We start from the raw sequence: 17,714 nt of genomic DNA, 5'->3' as shown, positions 1-17,714 counted from the left end.
TTTATTTAATTTTATAAAGTGGAAGGGTTTCGAACTTGGACATGTTCTAATTTCGAAAAATATGTAATCAGACTAACTAATAGCCAGTTGATAAATTAATCCGAGATTAATTACTTTCATCCGTACACAAGCAAACCATAAAAAAGAAAAAAAATCTAAGAATTCATATAATATAGACATGAAAAAAGAAAAAAAGAAGTCACTTTCTGAAATGTCTAGTTTGCAAGTCAATGACCTATTCCATTGGAATGGACTACATTGACACTTCATTTTGTATTAGCTAGATGGGTTTGTCATGTCATAATTATATTTGAAAAAAAGTCATGATCAAGTTCTTTATGTACGTTGGTTTGATATATTGCTTACTAGGTGATTCTAATGCATTAAATTTGTATTATCGTGTTAGGCTGAAATTGCCATCTTAAAAGAAATAGTATGCTCCCAAGTAGTTATGGGTTCAGCCCTTTATAGTACCGTGTGTATGAGTTTTCCCCCCTCTCCTTCTTAACTTAGGCAAATATACAAAAAGAAAATAGTAATTTTCAACCAATAAAATGGTAATTCTTTTTTACTTTTTAAAAAAAAATGTATGCTTTACTGTTGGAACCTGTTAATTATGGAATCAAATATCCTACTCCTAAAAATAGAAATTTCCCATTGGAACCTGTGATTATGGATTGAAGAATGATTGTATTATTTTTGGACCACAGAACTTGTGGGAGGGTCCCTTCCTCGTTAATTTGAATTTCTTCATATGGGTTATTACATGCTCTTACTTGTAGGTTACAAACCAACAAGTCTTAAAGCACCAAAAAAAACAAAAAAACAGTCACTGTCAATTCCGTCAGAAATTTCATAAGTCACTGAAGGAAAACGTATTGATCATATCACAAGCCAATGAATGCCATAAATTCCACCAGCCACCGACTGCAAGTTGCAGAAGTTACAGAATAGGGCAGCCATGGATGCCTGTCCTGTTAAGTTAGTTTTTCTCACTTTTGCGAACCGATAAGTCATCTCGAGTAAGAAAGATTCCAACCATCAATATGTCAGCAAATGAATTGCAGATCCCATGCCAATTAGATGCTCAGCTTATGGTTCAACATTATACAGACAACTTACTTAAAGAAGCTATAATTATCAGTTTCAACTTTCGAACAATGCAGGTAAAGGGAAAAAGAATCTGCAAGAGGTTGAAGATTCTCATCTTCCTCAATCAACTGATGTTTCACGCTTAAGGCCTGGCTTTAAAGAATTATCCTGACCAACAGAAAGGAAATAAAATGTAATCAAATTGTAGTAAACATACACGCCTCACACCTATCTTAAAGAACTAAACTTCTCACATGCTTGGGTGTATAAGAAACTAATGCATAGATTCCCAAAAGCTGGTCTGGAAAGCCATGTGTTTTATGTTTAGTAATAAGCAACTGAAAAAGCATATTCTAAAATGCTAAGATAGGAAATTTGTTTCTACCAACCTTCGCACAAACGTAAATATAATGCACATCAGGATTGTTTCCGAGCAATTCCTCCGCTGAGCTTCCATCGTCATTCAATGGAACAGGATTTGTCAGCTCCCATATTGGAGGTTCTGATTTATCTTCGCAGGCAAGTTTCTCTGCATACATGGTGACAGACAGAAAATCAACAGCTATATATAATATACAGACCAATGCCACATAAAAAAAAATTCAATGCCAAACATAATAAAAAGAAAAGTAAGTATGACTTGATCAACCTATCACATGAAGTTTTATCGTCCACGAGCATGACTCTCTCAACAAATGCAAACGATACAATGGAGCTCCGTACGTGATCTGCAGCAGCATGTTTGAGACTAGTTATGGCCACACGCCAACTGTGAAATGCAAAACCAAAAACCGAAAAAAAAAAAAAAAAAAACAAGAAGGGGTGGGGGAAGGTGTATTGAAATCATAGGCATAGAACAAGAATAAGCAACATTACCAGAATATAGACTCCTTTATCCTTGAGGACCCTATAGTTTGTTATTAACTGCTTCAATATATGGTGAACAAATCAAGAAAATAAACAAAATCAAAAGCTTAGGGTAAATACATTTAATAGCTAAAAATTTTAATGTACCTCCAAACTTCGTCAAGCATTTCAGCAGCATTTTGTCGCGAATTACTTCCACACTAGGCACAACAAATCGCATAAGCCAAAAAAAGAAAAAGAAAAAAGAAGATTCAAGAACACACTACATAAATTAGTAACACTCACCAACAGAGAGTCTAGAGTTCCTGAAAAAAAAAAATCATAACATGAAGCAAAATCAGCATTTATTTCACAAAAACAAAGTTTCAATTATGTGTGCAGTCGAGATCTTAAAAATGAAGCACCTTTGTCAACAACAGCATCAAAGGAATCAGTTTGGAAAGCACTCATATCTCGAACATCCATTTGCAAATCTAATAAATTATTTATAATAAAAAAATCAGAGCACACTGAGCAAAAATAAATAAATAAGTAGAAAAAAAAAAGAGCAAATTTTAATAATAAAGGACTTACATTTGAGGTGTGGACGGTCAGAGTACTTGTCCTGCATAGCTTGGATGACCACAGAGGAAATGTCAATACTAACCACATCATCGTATCCATCATCAGCCATCCCTTCGCTGAAGGCTGCGTTTTGCAAATGAATTTCTCTTGAGCGATCAAACAACGGGAGATCTGATCAGGTAAGTGCGGGTGCAGGGAAAAGGCAGAGCTTACCTGAGTTGCCGCAACCGACGACGAGGATGCGATGGTGCTGGTTGGAGTGGCGGGGGACGTAGAGATTGATGAGCGGCGCCAAAGATTGGTACTTCTGGTACCAATCGAACGGCCCTGATTCGTTGGCGTAGCGGTTGTCCCAGTACCACGGCTCACCGTACGCCTGCGTCGTCGTCGTCCCCATCGTCATCTCTCTCGCTCTCTCTCAGTCTCAGACTCTCACACTGTCTCGTCTGCTCGTCGGTTTCCTTTTTTGGTTTGTCGTTGTTGTCGTTGATGAGAGATGGGTATTACCGTCAGTTTGGTTCAGGAAACTTCTTGAGCTGCCACGTGTTTGCGGGTGAGAGGATGGAAATGTGGAGTGAAACTAAAGCCCAACGACGTCGTTTTAGCTGCTCGTCTTCTTCTTAGTGTTGCTGTTAATCTGCGTTTTGGGGACGAATTTGAGCGAGATGGATGCAATCAGCCAATTACAAGAGAAAGTGAATACAATCGCGACAATCGCGTTCACTACCATCGGAACGCTGCAGAGGGATGCGCCGCCGGTCCGAATCTCTCCGAATTACCCAGAATCCGGATCTGGGCCGGCTCCGGCTGCGGCTCCAAATCCGAACCCGACCCCGACCCCGACCCCGACCCCGATAGCGGACAGTGACGCGGATTTCGCGAAGCAACCCAAGCTGATGAGTGCTGAGCTAGTGAAGGCAGCTAAGCAGGTCTTCAATCATTCGATGACGTGGCAGCTAATTTCTTTTTTATGAATTAATTTTAGTTTGAATAATTTCGTGGTGTACATGCACTTTACTTTGTGTAGTTTGATGCATTGGTGGCGGCACTACCGTTGTCTGAGGGGGGAGAGGAAGCTCAGCTGAAGAGGATTGCACAACTTGAGGCTGAAAATGATGCTGTGGGCCAACAACTTGAGAAGCAACTGGAAGCTGCAGGTGATGAGTCTTTTCATTTGGTCACATTTCACACAGTTTTCAATTTTCTTCAGTTTTATGATATTATTGATATAGTTGATTGTTTTTAGGGTCAACAAAATTGTCATTTAGAACTTGAAATTTAGGTTTATAGTCTCGGATTGGTTAATCGCTTCGGTTTTAGGTCCTAGGTCTTAGAACCTAAAATCGAAAGCTTGCTGCTGGATGATGAACTAGGAAGAGCCCAAAGTAGGGCTGCGCCTTGTTAGCTTTTTTTCTTTTCTGGCTTCGGCCTGCCTTGTAACCAAAAAAAAAAAAAAATCGAAACTCGACGATTCTATACCGTAAGTAATCAATCATGTCGACAGAATGTCGAATTTCGGAAAAGGTATATATGAGGATGTAAAACCAGTGTTAGATGGATATTTGAATCACTATGTCAATGTGGTTTTGATGGTGGCAGAGAGAGAATTGCAAGAGGTCAGAGAGTTGTTTGGACAAGCAGCAGATCACTGTTTGAACTTGAAGAAACCAGAATGACGAGCCTAGTGCAAGCAGCAGTTATTGACATGTATCTTAATGGTGTAAGTTTGATTAGGAAGATGTAATTTTGACTGGAAGAAGGGCCAGAATTTTAAATTTAACTGACAGTATTTTTAGAAACCACCTTCTATTTGTGGGCAAATGCCTTGATTCCCAGGAGGATAAAGCTCAACCACCTTCTTCTTGTAATGAGCCTTATGGCTAAAGTTAAGGTTTCTTTCTGTATGTAACAATGAAATCAAATGACCATCCGGCAATGAGTTTCGACTGATTCGGCCTAGAAGCTTGGATAAAAATAGAATATTGTAAAACTATCAAGTTTTACCCTAAAGTGCTATCATATCATCTCTCTTTTCCTTTGTCCTACTTACTCCATTAATGAATCTGTGAACTTGCTATAGCTGTGGTGCTATCAAATCATAGCAAGACTGTTTTCTTTGTTCTGCGTTCTTTTCATATTGAAAATCCAAAGCTCTTTCCTTTTCTTTAGTAGTCAACGGCAGAATCTTTTTCCATCTTCCTTCTCTTTTGCCTTTTAAATCATCACATCAGATCAGAGAAGGGGCCTACGCAAATGACCACTATGGAAGATGATGCAACACGACTCGTTATACAGCTTGAAGACAATCTTGGGCTGGGCGAGCTGCGCAACGGAATCCCTCTCATTGGTGTCCTTATTGCTGACAAACTCCCTAACTGAGGTGCAGTCAAGGGGATTTTGAGGAAAGCCTGGGAGCCATTTGGGGAGGTTAAAAAATCTAATAGTATTTTATATAATGAAATAGCAGTAGGTTGGTGGAGCTATGCTATTTCATTATAATAGTATTTTATACGTAGAAGGATGCATTCATCTATTAAAGACATGTAGAGAAACATTTTGTATTTGATATTGCACATAGGATTTTAGGACATATCATGCTTTTGCTTATGTTTTACTTTTCAAACAGTACTTCACATGAAGAATACTATCTTCTCTCTTACAGTACTATTCCCAGAAATCTTATGAGCTGGATCAATGTTATTGATTTGGGGGCTTCCCAACAATTGATTTGAAAAGCTAAGGATGCCTTAGGGGCAACTCCTCCAATTCGCGAATCTGAGCCATTTGTTTCCTAACTCAACCAACATCATCATAGCCAACCTCATTAAATAAGCTTTCCTAATCGAACCCACCAACTGTTAACAGTATAAGGAAGAAGAATTGAGGCTGAAGGAAGAAGATGAATATTGAAGAACAACTCAAGAAATAAGAGAGAATTTGCTTTCTTTGATTTTCAATCGTATGGACAATTATAGAGAGATTGTGTTTTATATCAGATGTTTAGCCTATAACTAATGCTTAACAGACTAACTAATTACAGCTGTGACATGTGAGCTACACGTGCCAACACTAACAAACTCTTAGCTAACTATTACTGTTATCATTCCTCCTCAAACCCAGCTCTAGGTTGCCCAGCCTCATGTTTGCACAATGACTCAAGAAAACAGGACTATGTAGTCCTTTAGTAAAGACATCGGCTACTTGTTCTTCAGTAGGAATATACTGGACAGTAAGATCATTCATTTGCACCCTTTCGCGCACGAAATGGAAATCAATGTCGAGGTGCTTGATGCGTGAGTGATATATAGGATTAGAACTAAGAGCCAATGCAGACAAATTATCACATGATATTGTAGGAGGCTCAGGTAAGCATACTTTCAAATCCAACAGATCATGGCATGCTTTTGCTTCATATCACCATGGTGAGTAATTTGTTAAATTCAACCTGATTACAATAACTATGCAAAGAGCTCCATTTAGGTTCAAAAGAAAGATGCTGATCCAGGGATACTACATTGATCCTATAAGTCAATTTCCCCAAATAATAGACCAGAGCAATGATATATGAACTGGGTTGCAAAAGCCACCAGCCCCATTTTTATATACAGACATAACAAAGACTAGTCAATTACATGTGAAAAAACAACCTTGTTTGGAGCTGTTAGCAGATAAATCTGATTCAATCTCAGAAGCAGCACTTGGAATGCACTCTCTCAGTAGAGGTAAGTAACTATTCAACATCCTCTGGTCCTCCAAAGATATCTCACTGCATTAAAATCATAGGGAGTATCATTTTCAACTAGACTCTAGGAAATACGAAAGGGCAAGAGCTCATGAGTTGAGAACTAACTCCTCCTGTCGCAACTCATTAGATCTTTCCTCGACATCAACAAGAATAACATCATAGAAATGACACATTTCATGTAATTTCTCATGTGATGTTCCTTTGTCTCCCTTTCTGCTCCTCCATCTTTGTTCAAAACGTGCATTTTTTCCGACAACCTAACAGAAAGAACTCAAAATAAGATAGTACTCAGAACAAATTTCACCGAATACATATTAAAATACTCAGTTTAACAAAAGAGGACCATTTTTATCTTATCATCAAACACATAGCAGTCTGCTTTAAATAATAAAACAACCCAAAAAAGAAAACATTTGCCCACTCTGAGAAACTTATTTTGAGATTACCTCTAATGTCCACCAATCTGGCATCAAGTGTTCTATCAAAACTTGTTTCCTATACTTAAATGGTATCAATGCGTAGCATGTGGTTCTTATTTCTTATTCTCAATGTATAAGGTAGTAGTAGAACAACTGCCTCAGAATATCAATCTAAACTCTGAACCTCTTAACAATCAATCAGAAAGTTGGGCAATCTGACATAATAGAAAGATATCTAACTAGATGCATGTAAGGGAGATTTGAATTTATCCTAAATAATGGTTTCGAAATAGACAAAATTTAGACTACTCCATGGTTGTTAGAAGATGAATCAATAAAAAAACTTCAAGGGAACTAGTATAAAATTTGGAGTTGCATAATCTCAATTTGACACAAATTCTTAGCAACTCACTGCCTGACAATGATTATTATCACAAGCAAAAGATTGAACTAAGAACAAATGGACGATAAGCAAAACAAAAAGAAGGCAGAGCATGAAAAAGTTTAATGCATCATTATTCTTTACGAGATGAAATAACAAATCATACTATTGGAAGCACAGGAACAAGAGAGAACAATACTTTACTTGGTGGGTTAATTAATACAGCTAACTTATACTATGCCACGTACCTCCTGTGTCTGTCTGGCTTTAGACAATATCTGATCTTGTTTCCGCTGTTACAATGGTGATGAAAGTACAAGTTCATGTCATCTTAGGCTTGTAAATAGAAGCAAAGTTGTAATAAAGTGCGTAAGACCAGGAGGAGAAGGAGACGTGGAGCATACATTCTCCTATTTAAAAGTAAGGTTGCGTTCTTCACTCCTTGTTTTATGATCACACACACACCATCAGAATTAAGGTCCTAAAAGAAACAATTAGACAATTTCCCCAACTTCTTAGTAGTAGCAACATGAGAATCAAGGACAGCAGCTTATAAAACAAGAAGAGTTATAGAACAAAATCAACTGGGGACTGCCATACTCACCACAAATGATTTCACGACATCAACAGTGGTGTCAAAGCTGCTTACTGTCTCTACATGCTGTACAAAAACCTTCTTGGTCTTCAATTCTTCTGCTGCATTATAAATACAAGAAATCAGCACTGAATATTCCAGGGCTTCTAAAACTTTCCATCTACTTACGAAATCTGCAAAACTACAAATTCCTTCACTAGGTGAGTGCAAACAACCATAAATGGAAAAAGAAGAAAAAAAGCAACAAAGTAGATTGCTAATAAATGAAACCTTTGATATCACCAGCTAATCAGATTCTGCATACTTATCCTCCAAAAGGCTGGTGACTTACCAAATCATAACTCATTAGCAATATAGTCTAATTATAACATCAAATTATCGAACAACTCATAATTCTTTGTTCACCACAACAAAAAATTATTACAATCAACCAGAAAAAACAAAAAGGCAATACCAGAGAAATAAGAGTAACGTTTTTTTACCCTTTGCAGCTGAATCAGACATTGACAGGTTCTCGAAATCCAGTGACGGATGCTTCTGCGGCCTCTCATTGATTTCCAGCCCTACATTAAATAATGTTCCAAAAATTATTCAGCAATTTCAGTTCTTTAGAAATTCAAGAAAATTTATTTTCCATTTTCCTACAAATGTGTAATCTTCGATTCTTGTTGTTGCAGTCTCACAAAATGTACATACACAAAAGGAGACCAGAATGGAATTTGCATGCTCTTGTTACAAAATCGAACCAAACAAATATTATACCCTATTTCCAGTAAACAAGTTTTGAACTCTGATTACCAAACTGCTCTGTATGTACATCGTCACCCCCATTATCCTCATCATTATAGAGGCAACATAATTCATACCATAACATTGGTAACTTTTTCCATCCACATCCTCAACACACCCCCCCTTCTCTTATGTTACGGTTCAAAGGTTCAAACGCATTCAGTATCATCTCTGCTCATGATAGCATGTGATGCTGTGCATCTTCAATCGAGATTTGTTCAAATCTAATCAAAATTTAATCCAAGGGTAAGATTCTTTGTTTTCCCAATAACCCATTATGATTTTTGATGTTATAGAGAGGAAGTAGAAAGAAAGTAGAAAGTTTAGGGTTAGAACTGTCCGATTAATGCCTTGTTGCCTCTGAAAGTTTAGGATTAGAAGGACCCTCAAACAGAGAGGAAATAGAAAGGAGAGATTTCTGAGAGCATTTTTTAAGGAAAGAATCATTCTCAAATATGGCAGATAAGCATTCGGAAGCCCCAATTCCTGATGGCTGGTTTCTGAAAATTTAATCCAAGAATAAGATTCTTTGTTTTCCCAATAACCCATTATGATTTTTGAAGTTATAGATGGCTCATGGCTGCAATTAATTTCCTCAACATACAAACATCTTGACACCAATTTCTAACAATAACAGTTTGGAATCAATTATATTAGCACAATGAGACTGAGAAACAAACACATTACCTCTTTTGCTATCAGAAGGCTCCGAGACCGCGCCCACCAAGGACTTCCCAAACCCGAACCGAACCCAAGCCACATCGAGTATAAACAGAACCGAACCCAGAGTTTGAAGATTATTTACGTGGCAACATTTTTTTTGGTTGATCAAGAAACAACCGGCCACGTGGCAAAAACTTGGTCACTCCCTAAGTACCATCGCAAGATCCTGACCGTAGAAAACGGAATCTGAGGCGTAGAGTTCAAACAGTGAAATACGGGTTAATATATCCAACGGTCGAATTGGATTGACAGCATTTTAATAAGATACGCCTGAAAAGAGAGATGCAAGAAGCAGAAATCCCAGAAACCCTAATCGCGGTGGAGGAAGAAGCAGAAGAAGGACGATTCTTCGCATGCTATCTGTTGAGCTCTCGCAGCCCCCGCTACAAAGGCCACGCCTATATTGGGTACCTTCCATCTTCCCCTAATTCTTTTTTTTCTTTTTTCAAATTCCCAATCTGTTGAGAATAATAAGATCAATCTTGATTTGAACATTTTCGATCTGAACTTCTTTAAGAGCTTGGAGTAATAAGAGAGCCCACTTAAACTCTGTGCCTTTGTTTGTGCTTATTTGGGTGATTCTGATAGAGATTCACAGTGAACCCACGGCGAGCCCACTTAAACTCTGTGCCTTTAATTTGATTGATTGGGACAAATTTCTTGGGAATTATATTCTGATAATTATGTGTCATTTGAGCATATTTCCAGCTTGATTGGGACCCGTCTTGAGTAAGCACCAGATTTGACTAATTGGGATTGAAGGTTTTTTATTATTATTTTAGGATTGATATTAATTGGAAATTTGGGACCTTTTTCTAATGTTCCCTTTGGAACTTTGCAGTTTGAATGGGCCTGGCAGCACCCAACTGTATCGAAGGCGGTTAGGCAGGCTGCTGCAAGCTTTAAATCACTGGGAGGGCTTGTCCGTAAGATCAAACTTGCATACACCATCCTCACTCCCCCTCCTTGGCAGAGGTATCATCTTATTATCTTGTGAGTTGTGAATGGATGAATATACATAAGCTTTTGCTGTTATTGATGGAAAGTGATATTGTTTCTATGTATCATCAGCTTGAAAATCACTGTAAACTTCTTTTCAACCCAGTACACCAAACATTCTGCTGGTTGTCCACCCCTTCCGGAACAGATGAAGGTCAAAGTCTGCTCTATGGATGAGCTTCCTTCCTGTACTAAACCGTCTGATGACCTTTTGGAAAATGAAGATGAGTGGTGTCATGAAAGGGAATGTGATGAAGATATGAATTCCAGTACGCTACCCGAAGAAACATTATTGGACTTCAGGACTCATAATTCAGCAGATGATCAGCAGAGTGATAGTGGCATTAGAATGAATGAATGAAGTACATGGATGCAGTAAGGAAGTAGGAGAAGATGAGTGCTATAATGGAAAAGAATGTGATGAAGCTATGAAAGATGGTACATGACGGAAGAAACATTATCAGATCTTATAGTTCAAAGTTCAGCAGATGATCAGCAGGATGATACTGGCAAGATAATTAACGAAGCATATGGATGCAGTGAAGTAGTAGGAGAGGATTGTACAGATCAATTTGGTTTTATGGCATCGCCAGTGAGAATGCCATCTTCAAATGGCACTACCTCATTTGACACAGAAGTAACTAAAGATATAGGTTTGTGTGGATCTTCTGATGACATGAGTGTTGATTTGGGCCGACCTGCAAGGGAACAATCGACAGCTATAGTTGCAGATGATGATCAGTCTCCCAGCAGAAGCTATCTCCGGCCTTGTGGAGCTGAGGTAATAGATTTGACAACCCATCCCCTATGCAGAAGCCATTTAATATGTTTGATGATTTTATGGTTTGGTCGAATAATTTAGAGGAATTTGTAATATATAGTAATAGCCTTCTGGTTCAAGTCTTACAGTTTGAATGAAATAAAAGATCTTTTTTACTCACTTCAATGAATTAAGAGACTGGAAGTGTTGCTAATTCTTTGTTGGCATACTGGTGTTTCCAAGTTAATTAGAGCAATTTTAAGTTACAACTAGCTAGCAATATTTGGTCAAATTAACAAATTAAGAGTAAATTTACTAGACAAATAGAATCAGTTCATTGATAACTCAAAAAGGTACACAGTTAAAGAAACTAAAGCCGATAAAAATCGTGGTACAAATATATTCATCAATACTCAGTTCTCTGCACACATTTAAAATTAGAGAGCTACAGCCATCACTTGTAGAATTAATTCCTTATACACCAACCAGGAGCTGATTTAATATCGCTTGGGACCAGTTAGACAATTGGCTACATTGGGTTTCACCAATCGGATCAACATCATGAGAGACCACATTCTCAAAGTTACTTGGGCTCCAAGCTTCACCAAGTAGTTGTTCCATATCGGCCATCGTATTTTCCTCATTCTCAAAGTTAATTTGGGTTTCACCAATCGGATCAACATCGTGAGAAACCACATTCTCAAATTTACTTGGGCTCCAAGCTTCACCAAGTAGTTGTTCCATGTCGGCCATCGTGTTTTCCTCATTCTCAAAGTTAATTTGTGTTTCACCAATCGGATCAACATCATAAGAGACTGCATCCTCAGAATTACTCGGGCTCCAAGCTTCACCAAGTAGTTGTTCCATGTCGGCCATTGTATTTTCCTCAAAGATTGTCAGATCAATGGGATCAAAGCCCACAAGATCACCACCAATTGGACTAGAAGAGCAGCCTTGTTGAGATGATGATTCTGTTGATCCCATTTGATCATCTGTTTTCATCTTTTTGTTTGTGGTCATCTTCTTTTCTTCTTTATCTTGTGATCCACGCTTTAGATTTGTTGCCTTGATCCCAACCCTATCGTTCTTCCTCATCCGACAAATGACAAAATCAAAATCGTAACTACGTTGATTGTAGTCATTCTTGGGACCATCGAAAAGACTATATTCATCTAGTAGCCACCCTGTGTGATCCTCGGAACCCTTATTCTCGTAGCGAAACTTTCTCTTTCGGCCAATGGGGTTTGGGTTGGGATTTCCAGAGACCTTTTCATGAACCAATTTGGAGGATTCAGTTTCGCTCCAAGTACCCCCGTTGCCAATCCTTCGATCCATCCGCTTGGGGGTTAACTTCTTGAGCTTGGAGATGAAGTACAAGTCTGTATCAACGAGTTGCGGCCCTCCGTATTTTTTCCAGATCTCCGAAGGCTCTGTCTTGTTGCCGAAGAGATTGCAGGCATGCAAGAAATTGTTGTATAGCGACATGAAGGGCTTGCTCTCTACCAAAAACGGGTAGAGAAAGGAACCCACAATCTCTTCATCGGAGGGTCTGAAACGAAAACCGAACGGCACAAGAGACTCTTCCATTGCTTGATGCTGCTGATAATGAAAGAACACAAGAAAAGAGAGAGTAGAAGAGAATTCAAGTTTGAAGTGAAGTTTTTGTCTGAATTTCTCTGAGTGTTGTTGCGAACAAAGAGCATCTCACTCACTGCTATTTATAAGTTTCCTTGGCGAGCATCTCACTCACGAAATCAATGTGGTAATTAAACAACTAGTGCTTGTCAACTTTTAGCTTCGAGCATCTCACTCACGGAATCTGGAAACTCCTTTTCTTTTATTTTATTTTTAATTTGAGAGAAATCCGGAGAGTCAGTTGTGGTAATTAAGGAAGTAGTGCCTGTGTACTTTTAACTTTGAGATCCAACGGCCCAGATAATAGTACCGTTGACATCCAACGGCTTATTGTGGGAGAGTTAATATTGGAGAGAGAGAGAGAGAGATCGTGTCCGAATAGTTAGTAACTTAGTACTTAGTGGGAGAGAGAGAAAGATCAATTCCATCTTTGTTTTATTTCTTTTTTGTTTTTTGTGTGCTGCTGCTTCAATTTTTGTTATTGCATCATTTTTATTTAATGTTTCATTTTTAAGTGAAATAACATTGTGTTTGTAGAATTTAAATTTGTTCAGAAAAAATAAATCACAAAGGTATGAGTAAAAATTAACTCCAAAAAAAAATCACAACAAAAAGTTAAGAGTTAAATTATTTTAAAGCAATTTAATAAACTTGTATATTCAAATTTAAAACTATTTCATGTGGTAGGATAATTTGATTTGAGATCATCTTAAATGCTTAGGATTTCATATTCACGTACTGTTTGCCAATAATTTAATAGAATCGACTCCCATATTTCATAATCTCTGTTTCATCATCATTATAATTTATCTAATGTCATAATTATATGATGTTTCTTCATTATTATTTCAAAACTCCTTCCTTGATGTCAAACTTCTGACTTTTTTCTTGATAAGTTTAAGAACATGAGCAACTAATCTTGTTAGTATATATGGGTTAGACCATTTAGATCAGGCAGTGTGCTCGCCTCTTTCATCAAAGTTAGATTCTCTCTTTTGTACTTTAGAGTAGTTTAGATTTGTGTAAAAAATTAATATTTTAAAGGAAATTCAGCAAATCTATTCATTAATAATGTCTAGGTTATAACCCTTATTAAATTAGTTGAATCTTGTTGTATTAATAATAGTACAGAAAAAGAGAGTTGTTATTTTTTTGAGTACATAGTCTAAACTCACACACACACACACACTAAGATGTCATGAAAATCCACCAAATTTATTCATTAATCATGTCTCTTCTTCAACAAATCTATTCATTAATTTTTCATGCCTTGGCCAAAAATCAGGAAAAATAAAATTTAAAAAAGGACCCCAGTATAGCCGTGCGGCTATACTCCTTAGATATATTATATTTAAATAGTATAGCCGCTCACAAAAAATCATGCAAATTGAAAATCATTAAGACATCTAATTGAGACCAACAAAATCAATAAGCATAAGCATGATGCTTGAAGAAAGTACTTAAATTTTAATAATTTAATTGAATGATCAAATGATATCGGAATTTAGTAATTTTATGTAGAGAAGATATTTGAATGAATATCTATAAAATATACCGTTTGGATTAGTGAAATATAATGAAAAGTGAGTCCTATAAAAGTGTCTTTCAAATAAGGATACTTCAATAAAAACTACATATATATATATATATATGTTTTGATGAGATTTGAAAAAACCTTATCACTCATCTAAATTATAACACATAAATTAGTAATAACTGATTTACCATTAGAAAAACAAGGGTTCAAAGTGTTTGAGAGTGTTGATGAAATTGATGAAGAAATTATTGTTGAAAGTTGTTGGAAGGATTTAGAAACTTCCAAAATTCGACATTATCTGCCTTGAAGCACCCGCCACGCTCCTGATGCAGCCAACTACCGCACCTATCCACTCCCCTGTCACGTCGAAGGCGTGAGCTGCCGCGCGTGTGCCTTCACCATCTAATCCAAATATAGTACACTCATCAGCCGCACCTGCCAACTGCACTTTCTCTTTCCTTCGCAAATCGACTTGTATATCAACACCCACCGCGCCTGACCAGACCAGACCAGACCCAGAACTCGATCAGACCCGACCCGAATTCTTTGGCCACGGTGATCCGACGATCTGAATGGCTCGGAAGAAGATCAGAGAATACGACTCCAAGAGGCTGCTCAAACAACACTTGAAACGAGTCGCCGGAATCGACCTCCAGATCAACTCAGCTCAGGTGACCGAGTCCACGGACATCGCTGAGTTGGCGAACACGGAGACATGGCTGTCGTCGACGAGGCTCGTGGTGAAGCCCGATATGTTGTTCGGGAAACGCGGGAAGAGTGGCCTTGTTGCTCTCAATTTGGATATGGCTCAGGTGGCCGAGTTTGTGAAGCAGCGTCTTGGCAAAGAGGTAATTGCCATCCAATTTTTTTACTTTCTGATTTTGATCGATTGTTGCGATCCCAATTGTTCAAGATTGAATTTTTGGATGTTTTGTTTAATGGGTTTTGTGTGAATTTGGAAAAAGGTTGAGATGGGAGGCTGTAGGGCCCCTATAACGACGTTTATAGTGGAGCCATTTATGCCTCATGATCAAGAATTTTACCTTTCGATTGTTTCTGAAAGGCTTGGATCGACATTGAGCTTTTCGGAGTGTGGAGGAATTGAAATTGAAGAGAACTGGGGCAAGGTATTGCAAATTTGTGTTTTTTCATTTTGGTTTCTTTGAGTGTTGGTTTTGGGTCCTAATTGCTGTATGCATGTTTGTTGTGATGTTTTATAGGTTAAGACTATATTTCTTCCGACCGAGAAGTCTTTGACAAATGAGGCTTGTGCTCCACTGATTGCCACTCTTCCATTGGAGGTTTGCTTCATACTCTTCTTTCTCATGTATATTCTTGTTAAGCTTGAAGTTATGTTGCTGCAAATGCGTTAGCATGTAGTAAAGATGAGCATATAGCTTAAGAATGTGGACTGTTTGAGTATGAAGACCAAACCAAACCACTGGACTATTTCAAATTGAACTTCTTGACTGGCTACAGCAGCATTAAGATATAGTTGTAGATTGAAGTCTGTTAGCATAAAGAGCATGAGTTTCGTAGGTATATTTCTTGTGTATTGCCCTTTAATCATGTTACTAAGCTTCTATTTGATATCAGCATTTGATTTCTCTTTGACAAACTGTTTTGTCGGTATTGGGCCTTCTGGTGTGTTACAGGTCAGAGACAAAATTGGGGATTTCATAAAGGGCGTCTTCGCTGTATTTCAGGGTATGCAATGTCTAAAGATAGATAACTTATGTTTTTACTACAGTGTAAGACCGTGATTAGCTTGATCTCATATATATGATAGTTATGTACGTTCTCTTGTTGCTGAGGTTATTTGAATTCTTGATTTCGTTTGCAGATTTGGATTTTAGCTTCCTGGAAATGAACCCGTTTACCTTGGTTAACGGTGAACCTTATCCATTGGATATGAGGGGGGAGCTAGATGACACTGCTGCTTTCAAGAACTTCAATAAGTAAGCTTCCGTTAAAGATTTTGCAATCTTTGAATTCTACTGTTTCTAATTACTGAATTTTGGTTTGAATTACCTTCTTACAAATCTGTGTAATGCTGTTCAGATGGGGTAACGTGGAGTTTCCACTGCCTTTTGGTAGAGTTTTAAGTCCTACAGAAACATTTATTCATTCTTTGGATGAAAAGGTAAAACCCTAACCATTCTTTGGATAAAAGAAATTTACGATCCATTTCAGTTTAATATAAGGATTCATGGTATTTTTTAAGAGTGGCTTGTGCTAAAGTTTCGTATATATATTGCAGACAAGTGCATCCTTAAAATTCACCGTGTTGAACCCAAAAGGACGCATCTGGACCATGGTAGCTGGAGGTGGTGCAAGTGTTATATATGCTGATACTGTGAGTAGCCAGATGCAGTTTCACCATATGTCTTTACTCTCCCTGTAGCAGCCAGTTCAAATTTTGGTCTCCAGTGCCTGCTTTACAACTCATGGCTGTTTCTTTGAACGTTGGGAACCCTTGTAGATGTTTGGTGGTATTTCCTAATATTTTGGTATCTTTGTGGGAATTAGGTTGGAGATTTGGGTTATGCTTCAGAACTGGGAAATTATGCAGAGTATAGTGGAGCTCCAAATGAGGAAGAGGTGTTGCAATATGCGAGAGTTGTGATTGATGTAAGAACCTCTTTTCATGGAAACTCTCTCTCTCTCTCTCTCTCTCTCTCTCTCTCTCTCTCTCTCTCTCTCACACACACACACACACACACACACACACACACACACACACACTTACACACACACACACACACACACACACACACACACACACACACACTTACACGCAGGCACTCATTTACTTCTCCTGACTACTTGAGTTCTCATCTTGCAGTGTGCAACTGCTGATCCAGATGGTCAGAAAAGAGCTCTTATTATTGGAGGTGGTATAGCTAATTTCACAGATGTTGCTGCTACATTTAATGGAATCATTAGAGCCCTCAGAGAGAAGGTACCGCCACGTTCCGACATTCATATGTAAGAGATTGGCTATGTTGGTTTCATCTTGTTTTGTATGCTCAAATTATATCTTTTGTGACATGAAAGGAATCCAAGCTAAAAGCAGCAAGAATGCATATCTTCGTGAGAAGGGGCGGTCCAAATTATCAAACTGGTTTGGCAAAGATGCGTGCGTTGGGAGAGGAACTTGGAGTTCCTCTTGAGGTATGCAATGGAATTCTGGTTTTGTCATATGATACCAGTTCTAACAAGCCTAATTCTCAATGAGCAGCTTGACTAAATGAATGTTTTTTGCTTGTTCTATTCGCAATGCAGGTTTATGGACCCGAGGCAACAATGACTGGAATTTGCAAGCAAGCAATTGAGTGCATCATGGGTGAAGAATAAGAAAGAATTTCTTATTTTCAGCTCTTTTTATGAGTTTTGGAGGTTCAGAGTGTGTGTTTTATGATTTGGCCAAAAAAAATGTGTGTATTGTGAGTTTGTCTTTGGAAGATGAGACCACGGCCGAAATAATTTAAACTTTCCGATCTTTCTAGTTTTGTGAGTCTCTGACTGATACATTCCATTTGTTTTTAAGTGTTCATGTTCTTGTTTAGAAATCAATGGTTGCTCTCCCTCCCACCCTTCCTTTTTC

At 38.0% G+C, this 17,714-nt stretch overlaps 5 protein-coding genes across 10 annotated transcripts; 3 read left to right on the top strand and 2 right to left on the bottom strand.

Annotated features, from left to right (window-relative positions):
- LOC18790811 (methyltransferase-like protein 13) lies at positions 1,024 to 2,996 on the bottom strand. The gene is made up of 9 exons (XM_007223684.2): positions 2,737 to 2,996; positions 2,533 to 2,646; positions 2,364 to 2,432; positions 2,245 to 2,264; positions 2,107 to 2,159; positions 1,969 to 1,999; positions 1,742 to 1,820; positions 1,482 to 1,621; positions 1,024 to 1,260 (listed from the first exon to the last, which is right to left on the bottom strand). The coding sequence occupies exons 1-9, from the start codon at positions 2,924 to 2,926 to the stop codon at positions 1,213 to 1,215; spliced, it is 744 nt and encodes a 247-aa protein (XP_007223746.1). The 5' UTR covers positions 2,927 to 2,996; the 3' UTR covers positions 1,024 to 1,212.
- Positions 3,087 to 5,585, top strand: LOC18790643 (mediator of RNA polymerase II transcription subunit 21). Of its 4 annotated transcripts, none has more exons than XM_020567596.1 (3): positions 3,087 to 3,452; positions 3,551 to 3,680; positions 5,186 to 5,585. In XM_020567596.1, the coding sequence occupies exons 1-3, from the start codon at positions 3,189 to 3,191 to the stop codon at positions 5,206 to 5,208; spliced, it is 417 nt and encodes a 138-aa protein (XP_020423185.1). In that variant the 5' UTR covers positions 3,087 to 3,188; the 3' UTR covers positions 5,209 to 5,585. The 4 variants fall into 4 exon arrangements, with proteins under 4 accessions (XP_020423185.1, XP_020423184.1, XP_007224402.1 ...); XM_020567595.1 differs by lacking the exon at positions 5,186 to 5,585 and adding an exon at positions 4,755 to 5,111; XM_007224340.2 differs by lacking the exon at positions 5,186 to 5,585 and adding an exon at positions 4,123 to 4,473.
- LOC18791162 (RNA-directed DNA methylation 4) lies at positions 5,896 to 9,244 on the bottom strand. Of its 3 annotated transcripts, none has more exons than XM_020567598.1 (6): positions 9,141 to 9,240; positions 8,147 to 8,227; positions 7,674 to 7,762; positions 7,318 to 7,362; positions 6,374 to 6,525; positions 5,896 to 6,289 (listed from the first exon to the last, which is right to left on the bottom strand). In XM_020567598.1, the coding sequence occupies exons 2-6, from the start codon at positions 8,166 to 8,168 to the stop codon at positions 6,148 to 6,150; spliced, it is 450 nt and encodes a 149-aa protein (XP_020423187.1). In that variant the 5' UTR covers positions 8,169 to 8,227; positions 9,141 to 9,240; the 3' UTR covers positions 5,896 to 6,147. The 3 variants fall into 3 exon arrangements, with proteins under 3 accessions (XP_020423187.1, XP_020423186.1, XP_020423191.1); XM_020567597.1 differs by having other exon boundaries at positions 7,674 to 7,765; positions 9,141 to 9,239; XM_020567602.1 differs by adding an exon at positions 7,474 to 7,550 and having other exon boundaries at positions 6,187 to 6,525; positions 7,674 to 7,765; positions 9,141 to 9,244.
- Positions 9,431 to 11,121, top strand: LOC109950048. Its single transcript, XM_020567593.1, has 3 exons — positions 9,431 to 9,583; positions 10,018 to 10,151; positions 10,248 to 11,121. The coding sequence occupies exons 1-3, from the start codon at positions 9,530 to 9,532 to the stop codon at positions 10,534 to 10,536; spliced, it is 477 nt and encodes a 158-aa protein (XP_020423182.1). The 5' UTR covers positions 9,431 to 9,529; the 3' UTR covers positions 10,537 to 11,121.
- LOC18793384 (ATP-citrate synthase alpha chain protein 2) lies at positions 14,392 to 17,701 on the top strand. The gene is made up of 11 exons (XM_007222484.2): positions 14,392 to 14,955; positions 15,073 to 15,234; positions 15,328 to 15,408; positions 15,763 to 15,814; positions 15,951 to 16,065; positions 16,169 to 16,250; positions 16,368 to 16,463; positions 16,637 to 16,738; positions 16,953 to 17,069; positions 17,165 to 17,281; positions 17,393 to 17,701. Exons 1-11 carry the CDS (start codon positions 14,680 to 14,682, stop codon positions 17,462 to 17,464), a joined length of 1,272 nt encoding a protein of 423 aa, XP_007222546.1. The 5' UTR covers positions 14,392 to 14,679; the 3' UTR covers positions 17,465 to 17,701.

This window comes from Prunus persica, chromosome G1 (genome assembly GCF_000346465.2).
Source record: "Prunus persica cultivar Lovell chromosome G1, Prunus_persica_NCBIv2, whole genome shotgun sequence".
NCBI lineage: Eukaryota > Viridiplantae > Streptophyta > Magnoliopsida > Rosales > Rosaceae > Prunus > Prunus persica.
This window is presented reverse-complemented; position numbering and strand designations above follow the sequence as displayed.

Coding starts and splice junctions, on each gene's coding strand:
- LOC18790811 (XM_007223684.2), bottom strand. CDS start 2,926: ATGACGATGGGGACGACGACGACGCAGGCGTACGGTGAGCCGTGGTAC. Junction 2,160..2,244: donor GAACTCTAGACTCTCTGTTG/GTGAGTGTTACT, acceptor TGTTGTGCCTAG/TGTGGAAGTAATTCGCGACA. Junction 1,261..1,481: donor ATATTTACGTTTGTGCGAAG/GTTGGTAGAAAC, acceptor TCTGTTGGTCAG/GATAATTCTTTAAAGCCAGG.
- LOC18790643 (XM_007224340.2), top strand. CDS start 3,189: ATGGATGCAATCAGCCAATTACAAGAGAAAGTGAATACAATCGCGACA. Junction 3,453..3,550: donor TAGTGAAGGCAGCTAAGCAG/GTCTTCAATCAT, acceptor TACTTTGTGTAG/TTTGATGCATTGGTGGCGGC. Junction 3,681..4,122: donor GAAGCAACTGGAAGCTGCAG/GTGATGAGTCTT, acceptor TGATGGTGGCAG/AGAGAGAATTGCAAGAGGTC.
- LOC18791162 (XM_020567597.1), bottom strand. CDS start 8,168: ATGTCTGATTCAGCTGCAAAGG. Junction 7,766..8,146: donor GTCTGATTCAGCTGCAAAGG/GTAAAAAAACGT, acceptor TTTATAATGCAG/CAGAAGAATTGAAGACCAAG. Junction 6,290..6,373: donor AATGAGTTGCGACAGGAGGA/GTTAGTTCTCAA, acceptor ATTTTAATGCAG/TGAGATATCTTTGGAGGACC.
- LOC109950048 (XM_020567593.1), top strand. CDS start 9,530: ATGCTATCTGTTGAGCTCTCGCAGCCCCCGCTACAAAGGCCACGCCTA. Junction 9,584..10,017: donor AAAGGCCACGCCTATATTGG/GTACCTTCCATC, acceptor GGAACTTTGCAG/TTTGAATGGGCCTGGCAGCA. Junction 10,152..10,247: donor ACTCCCCCTCCTTGGCAGAG/GTATCATCTTAT, acceptor ATGTATCATCAG/CTTGAAAATCACTGTAAACT.
- LOC18793384 (XM_007222484.2), top strand. CDS start 14,680: ATGGCTCGGAAGAAGATCAGAGAATACGACTCCAAGAGGCTGCTCAAA. Junction 16,066..16,168: donor GCTTTCAAGAACTTCAATAA/GTAAGCTTCCGT, acceptor AATGCTGTTCAG/ATGGGGTAACGTGGAGTTTC. Junction 16,739..16,952: donor ATGCGAGAGTTGTGATTGAT/GTAAGAACCTCT, acceptor CTCATCTTGCAG/TGTGCAACTGCTGATCCAGA.